Source organism: Dioscorea cayenensis, chromosome 2, assembly GCF_009730915.1.
Source record: "Dioscorea cayenensis subsp. rotundata cultivar TDr96_F1 chromosome 2, TDr96_F1_v2_PseudoChromosome.rev07_lg8_w22 25.fasta, whole genome shotgun sequence".
Lineage (NCBI taxonomy): Eukaryota > Viridiplantae > Streptophyta > Magnoliopsida > Dioscoreales > Dioscoreaceae > Dioscorea > Dioscorea cayenensis.
The window spans coordinates 22,488,136-22,496,363 of NC_052472.1; the positions used below are offsets into that span (position 1 = coordinate 22,488,136).

An 8,228-nucleotide genomic window follows, 5' to 3' on the forward strand; every position below is an offset into this window, starting at 1 on the left:
GCAGATAACATATGTGTATTTATCATCTAAAATAGTAGCGGGTGTATTTATCACCCGCTACAATCATCTAAAATAGTTGTAGCGGGTGAGTCTTCGATCTTGCCTTCTTTGCTGCAGGAACTACATTAATTTATGACAAAAATATATAAATGATCTTGCAGATAACATATGTGTATTTATCATCTAAAATAGTTGCATTCCATTCTAGATATATATTCCAAGGTATGGCCTTAATAAAAAGTCCTCAATATCCCTACTAGTGGGGAGGGATGAGATCTTCAAAAACCCCACAACTCAAATAAGGTGTTCAAGGAGCAATCAAGTCAACTAATCATTTGCTCGCGGCTAAGTTCTTTAGTGTGAGTATGTGACTGTCCCATGCTAACTAGTTGAAAAAATTAATTTGCCACAGATAACTTCCATTCGAAATCATCTGAGTTGTCGGGCCAGAATATCCCTATGATTGAGGAAAGTGTAGAACAATTTGGCAGTGAATCTACACACCCTTTTTAGTTCGTACATCAATACTTCAATGCTTAATTCTTTTAAAAAAAATAGAAAATCACATTTATTAAAACTAGAAAAGTATAGCAATAACACTAGAGATGGGAAAACCACTGCATGGTACAATGGTTTTCACTTTGATAGTAAGTGGGCAGGCGCAGGTTCAAAATCCCATGTTCTTCGTAGTGTAGAGTACTATTCAAGGGGACCATTTCATTGGGTCCCTTGTGGGAGGAATTGTATTCTCCACCTCTCTAAGATTGCACGTATGACAAGAGAGATTTACCGATCCTTGATTTACCATTTTGAGCACACATAGCATGCCTTCATTGCTTCACGTATTAGGCCGCCACACATGACAAATCCCTTGGGGATCGTTAAGACACCGTAAAACCTCTGTTTGTTACTCTTAAATTTTGGGGATTGTTTGTCACCTATTTTTTTAAAAAAAATAAAAATAAAAACAACAATAACACCAGAGAAGGATAAAAAGGAGAGATGACAGGGACTATAACAAATCCCACTAGATATGCAAAAAATAACATCAAGGAAAGATACAACAACACCAATGAAAGATAAAGAGAAGCTATCCCTAGTGGAAGAGGAAGGGGTTCCCACTCTGGTGTGGAAACAACTATAACACTTGGTTAGCCGGTGGCCTGTTCAAGATCACTTTCTCGAGCTGGTGGAGGCCCAAAAACTCTAAATTGCACTTGATTAATTTAATGAAAATTTTTGCGCTTTTGCCTTTATTTTTTTTTCCGGACTTGGATAGTTTTTACTAAAACATAAATAATTCTTCCAAGCCAATTACTCTCTTCAAGGGATTCTTTGATTTATATCAAATTGATATAATATATTGAATATAGTTAAAACATTTATTACATATAAAGAAAATTAATTTTGTCATCCAATTCAATAGTAAAAACATAAAATGAGGAAATATGGTATAGCATGGAATCTAATTAAGTTGATGTAAATCATACCATAAACTTTGGAAATCGATAGAATGACAGGCACAAAGAAAATATAAAAGCCATCATAGACATTAAAAACTTGATAGAACTAGTTGATGGCAACTTATTACTTGATCAAATTATATAAGAACTGAAAACAGTTGTATTTTCAAGCATCGGCCCAAGTGATACCCAATTCACCGACATCTTCTCCGGTGATCCCCAAAGCCTCCCACACAGCCGGTGAAGCATCAACAATATTGTTACGACAAGGAGGTTGAAAGTCATGCTCTTCATCGCAACCATTCACAGAATCACATTCATCAACCACCTTTGCTAATACAGACTTACCCTTCGCATTGATCCTGATATTTTCATTGCATCGGCTACCATTATCAAACCACCCGGAGGAAAGTGCCACAACCAATTCATTATCACTATGGAATTGGCCGTCACAAGCCGACTCTGCTCCACCGTCCCCGCCCTCAGCAAAGCTATTGATAGTCATGGTTGCCGGTGTTGTATCGGTCACTGGCGGAGAGCATGTGAATTGCGGATACGTCTCACCGGACTTGCAACACTCAGCATTTAAGTCTGTGTTGCAACTTCCTGATTTGCCATTCAGGAATCCACTGGGGTTGCATGCTTGCATGCTGAGGTTGATGTTTGCTAGCAATAAGAGCACCATGAATACTAGTCCTGCAACTCCTTCATTTGAATACTTTGCCATGAGAGAGTGTTTTGATTTGAATGTAGTCCTGATGACCTTTGAGTTGAGTCCTGCAAGGGGTATTTATAAGACACTTTGAAGGAATATTGGGATTAATGGTTTAATTTGAAGCCGCCTCTGAGACATGATACGTATATTATATATATAGAATGTTCAACTTGAAAGATGTGAATGGATAGTTATGAATGGCATGAAGTTGTTGATTTGTTAGATGAATGGGTCTCATGATAGTGTCCGAATTCAACCATATTTTAATTTCATTCATGAGACATATATGCATGGTACGTAGAGGACTCTACACCAAAGACATGCATGTGAATGACTGCATCCATGGCTGCAATAATTGATGACGAGAAAGGGGACACCTGAGAAAAAGAAACTGAAAGAAAGATGAAGAACCAAAGATATTCACAGATGTTTTGTGAATATGTCTCCCAGAGTTCACTCAGTCAATACAAAGAAGAAGAAGACCATTCAAAAGTGATTACCCCAACCAGTGAGTGACCTCCACTCACACAATATTATATATCATAAAGTATAGAGACAAGGTAGCATAAGCTGCAACATGATTGGCCAGTATCCTTAACTTAAACCCTATTGGTTATGATATAATCTAGTTAAGCTGCATTCATTGGTCAGAAACAAACACCAAAATGTTAACCAAATATATCAGTCAACATAATCAAAAGTAACCGGAACTTAGCTTAATTAGAGTTTCCTTGAACGGTACTTCTCAGCTTCCATTCTCCCCATGCCCTGAGCCATACTCGTGTATCATCTTCAAGCTTGACCACCATACATCTTTACAGAGAGATCATGTCCTCCACCCATCCCTTGACTTCCTCACCACTACTCTGCTGATCCTACTGACAGCCTTGCACCTTCAATCATAACTCCAACAATAATATGCTGTTCATCTCGTTTGTTGGTTCTATATATGGTTTAAAGAAGGTGACAAGTTATCTTGCTCCAACTTGAATATCTTGCCAATAATATTAGAGGATGTTTTTATTTAACCAAGCCTTTAGATATAGTTTAATTTCTGTTTTTATGGTTTAAATTATGTAATTGAGTTCAGTTGCTTTAGTGGTAAATGGATGTTATTTTCAATATTAGTGCACTTGGTAATGTGATGTACTTGCCATTAAGATGGAACTGATTCTGCTAATCGAGCGCTCTTTAATTGTTTTTTAGAAACGCGTTTACGAAACAAGCTAGTGGACAAGTTGTGGATCAATAGCAATGAAGAGAACTGCAACGGTTCCCATGGTGCTACGGAAACCAAGTGGACAAGTTGTGGATCAAAAGCAACGAGAGAACTGCGAAGGTTCCCACGGTACGACGAAACCAAGTGGACAAGTTGTGCCACTGATACTTGTGTCCTTTGCCCGTAGTGCTAAAGTCATCTCTTTCTTCACTGTGGTTTCACATACCGTATTTGGCCTTTCTAATCTTGCCCCTTGAAATTACCATTACCGATGAAATCCCTCTATTCCTTCCACAAACGCCACCAAGGTGCTCCTCGACGGCTTTCAATCGTTTTCTTTAAAGGTGGGTAAGGCTTCTCTTCTTGATGAATCGCCCCAACAAATATGGAGAAAAACTCCCTTCTTTTCCTCAACTTGACCGTCAAAAGATACCTTCAAAACTCTCATCAAAATCTTTTATACCTAACCACTTTCAACTACTTTACAGGCGTAAGAACGAGGCCATAAAGAATTTGAGATGATGAGTTGCGTGCGTTACTGGTAGACTTACGCCCATAAGTCGCATCTGTAAAGTCTTTTGCCTCGATTTTATGACCCAGCTTACAGCCGAAACATCGAAATAGACCCTAAATGAGGACATTGTAGCCTAAAACACAAGTGATCATCACTTTTGTTTCCTTTTATCTTTTCATTATTATTTTTTATTTTATAGCTTGTGTTTATGTTTATGGAGCTATGATGATCCCTCTACAATGCACTTATAGATTATCACTGGATGGATTTACAATTATGATGATCAAATAAGTGAGCCACATGCAGTTGGGAATGGATTCTCGATCAGAACAATCATCCTTGCTCTTTAACAAGTTAAATTCAGTATCTATTATGTGTCTCTGTGTACATCTTGGATTACGTTGCAAATCAGGTATCTAGCATGCATGTTGATATCAAATAAGGTTACCATATATTTGAATGAATTCCGACCATGTTGTTATAACCGCAAATGTGCTCTTTTTTTGGTTGATAAAACAAGGGATACTAGATGAGCTATGTCGAGAATTTTGTCATGAATATTTACATAATTATATATATATATATATATAATTCACACATTCACTGCACTGCTAGTGGACTGTGAGGGCTCTCCAATGTATGATGATGTGTTTATCTTTATTTACTTGTATCCTTTTTTATATTTTAATAAAGTTGCAATTTATTTATTTTATAAAAAAATAATTCACTAATACAAACTTTAATAATTTTATGATTTATCTATTTTATTTAAAAAAAATACGTACAAAATTTGACTGTTTTTTTATAAATTTATATGTATCCCTAAAATCAAATATCTATCCAAAAGAATGCACTCAGATTTGAGCATTGGATATGTAGGATTTGCAATCCCTTGGACTAAATTATTTAAATCATATATGCCGCCAGATCAGATCCAAAATGAACAAAAAATGTTATTTATATTTTATTATTAATTCTTTTGGAAATAACTGTGACTCTCCCCTTTTCTGTTTCCATCTTGAAATCCATTAATTATACCTACTTTTATTCTTCCTCAAAAATGAATCTCTATTCTTTCTCGAATCCCACTTAGATTATTTTCTTTGACTGATTGTATATCAATGCACATATCACTTAAAAACTTCCTTTCTTTTTATTGAAAAAAAAAATCTAACTGAAAACTAAAAAATTCAGGACAATTAATTGTATAGGAAAAGTGGTTTATGTATTAATGTAAGTTATTTCATTGTTCTTAATACCAGCCATATAAGTGGTTTATGTATTAATGTAAGTTATTTCATTGCCGAACTAAACTTACTCGATACCTTTCGTGAAAGTAGATCTCTTTCTGAGATTGAATCAGCTCGCTTCTCACATATTCAATCTGAGCTCTACAACTTATTAAAACAAGAAGAAATTTATTGGAAACAACGTTCTCGAATTACTTGGCTCAAGGAAGGTGATGCAAATACAAAATTCTTTCACCTTCTGGCTAATGGTAGGAAAAATAGAAATTACATCCCTAAAATACGGTTTAATGGGAATTGGATTGAAGGGAACCAAGAAATTGGGAAAGTATTCACTGATCATTTTCAATCCCAGCTTGGTACTCCGATTACTCATAGATTCCTTCTCAACTTTCATCATCTGTTTAATTTCAAGGATAGAGTTGATCTATCTATGCTGGAACTTCCTTTTACTCATGTTGAAATTAAACAAGCGGTATTTGAGCTTAACGCCGATAAGGCACCAGGTCCAGATGGTTTTCCAATATTCTTTTTTCAAAAACACTGGAGCCTTATTCAGGATGATTTATTTAAAATCTGTAGCGATTTTTATGATGGCACTATTAATTTTGAAAGAGTCAACTGGGTTCACATCGCGCTTATTGCCAAAACAAATACTCCAACTGAGGTCACTGATTACAGACCCATCAGTCTTATCAACTCTACTTGCAAAATCATTTCCAAGATTCTTGCCACCAGGTTGAGTCATAAGATTGATCTCTTAGTGGATAATTCTCAATCTGGATTCATTAAGGGTAGATGCATTGCAGATAATTTCATAGCTGCCCAGGAAGTGATTTTTAATCTCCAAAAAAGGAGAGTTCTTGGCTTTGCTTTTAAAGTGGATTTTGCTAAAGCCTTTGACTCCTTAGACTGGAATTTTCTTCTTGAGATTCTCGAAGCTAGAGGTTTTGGTAATCGCTGGATCTCTTGGGTACACACAATTCTCAAAACTGCTAAAACTCAGATCCTCATTAATGGATCTGCACGGGGTTTTATCCGCTGCAAAAGAGGATTAAGGCAGGGCGATCCTTTGTCACCCCTTCTATTTGCTTTAGCAGCTGATACTCTAAGCGCAATGTTTCACCATGCTATTAATTCCAAGGTTTTGATTGGAGTTCAACTTGATCAATCAAACAGCATCTGTCATCTACAATATGCCGATGATCTTATCATTTTCTCGGCAGGGGGGCACGAAGATCTTAAAATCATTAAATTAATTCTTTATCTATTTGAAGGCTGCTCTGGTCTTTCAATCAATTTCTCTAAAAGCTGCCTATATTCCACCAATTTTGGCTTCCAACCGCTCTCCTCCTCTGCGAGAATTCTCAATTGCAACAGAGATTGCCTCCCCATTACTTATCTGGGTATTCCCCTTTCTGGTAGACGACCCAGAAGAACTGACTGGTCTAAGTTGATTGATTCTGTCCGTATCAGACTCAGACCCTGGAAAGCAATCTATCTTTCATTAGGTGGAAGGTTAACTCTAATTAACTCCGTGTTATCTTCTATTCCAGTTTACTGGATGTCAGTTGTCAAACTTCCAGCCTGGGTCATTCATGAAATCGACAAAAATCGGGAGAGATTTCTTATGGAAAGGGCCTCGATCTTGCCTCGAAAGGAATTAGATTAATTGCTTGAAAAGGATCCGTCGACCCCGTAGTATGGGTGGTCAGTATTCTTGATTTACGTGAATTCAACAAAGCCTTACTTGGAAAATGGTGGTGGAAATTCATCACCACACCGAATTCTTGCTGGTCCAACATCATCAGAGCCAACTATTTCAATTGTGATTCTCCCAGTATCTTGTATTCACAACCACCAAGAAATAAATCATTCTTCTGGGAAGGAATCAACGCCATTCTGCCCACTTTCCGTGCCTGCTTAATCAAGACAGTTGGTAATGGTGAAAATACCTTATTCTGGTTTGATAGATGGCTGGAAGGCCAATCCCCCAACAATTGTTGGGCATCTCTTTTCCTGGACTGTTCCTATCCTTGGATTACTTTAAAACAATTTATATTCATGATTAATTCCCATGTTAATCCTTTTCGAACAGCCACAACTGAAGATTATGACTTTTTATCACATTTTTTACCGGATTGTGCAGTGGATACTGAAGACTCATACTCCTGGTCTTTAGATAAAAACGGAAATTTCTCCGTCAAATCTTTCTATAATTTCTTAATAGACGGAGGTCTCCGCTCCCAACTCTATTCCAATTTCGAAAAATCTAAATCTCCTAGCAAAAATTACTTTTTATTCTGCTGACTAGCCTAGGGATAACAAGATTCTTACACTTGAAAAACTTATTCAAGAAAGGTTGCAATCCGAACGCCCAACGACTACATGCATTCTTTGTCACACACTCAATCAAATGGACCACCCTATTGATAAACTCAGATCTTCTCTTCTCGTATTTGGTCCTTTTTCAGTGCCTTTTTATTCCTCAAAACCCTACCTCCTCGGCCTCAATTATCTAGACCAACCGGATTCCCTCTTTGAATCCCTCCATTAGAAATCTCGGGATCTTTGTACCGGAGCCATTTTTCCGATTATTTGGTCGAACGCAACAATCGATTTTTAATCATAGTTGTTCTACTATTTCTTCTATCTTATACAAAAAGCAAACTAACTTGGTTCTTACTTGGTTATCTGCAGACTCGAATCTCATCCCGCAGGAAGCTTCGTGAGGACATCTCGTAAGATCAAGCCGCCTCCTTAAGCTTCCCGAGCTCCGGATCCACCGACTTCTCCAAATGAGCCTGCCCACCGAAACCATGAGTAACTGTTACATCCGCTTTCGGGACGGCCCATGTCTTCGGATGATCGACTCACGGCCTCCCGCATTTTTCCCTTTTATCTGTGTTTTTTTCATGTTTCCTCCGCCTCCTGCTCTCCTCATCTCCGTGAGGTTTACGCTTTTATATCTTTCTAGCTTTTTTCTCACGCTACTATCAGATTCTTTGTACTTCCCTCGTATTTCTTTTTAATAAATTAGTGGTTTATCCACCTTATTCAAAAAATATAT

At 37.2% G+C, this 8,228-nt stretch overlaps 1 protein-coding gene across 1 annotated transcript; it reads right to left on the minus strand.

Annotated features, from left to right (window-relative positions):
* Window positions 1-1,474: 1,474 nt before the first annotated feature.
* On the minus strand, window positions 1,475-3,077 carry LOC120276296 (putative ripening-related protein 1). The gene has a single exon (XM_039283019.1). It carries the CDS (start codon window positions 2,188-2,190, stop codon window positions 1,630-1,632), a length of 561 nt encoding a protein of 186 aa, XP_039138953.1. The 5' UTR covers window positions 2,191-3,077; the 3' UTR covers window positions 1,475-1,629.
* Between the last annotated feature and the right edge of the window lie 5,151 nt (window positions 3,078-8,228).

Excerpts from the sequence above, each read along its gene's own strand:
- LOC120276296 (XM_039283019.1), bottom strand. The coding sequence starts at position 2,190 with ATGGCAAAGTATTCAAATGAAGGAGTTGCAGGACTAGTATTCATGGTG.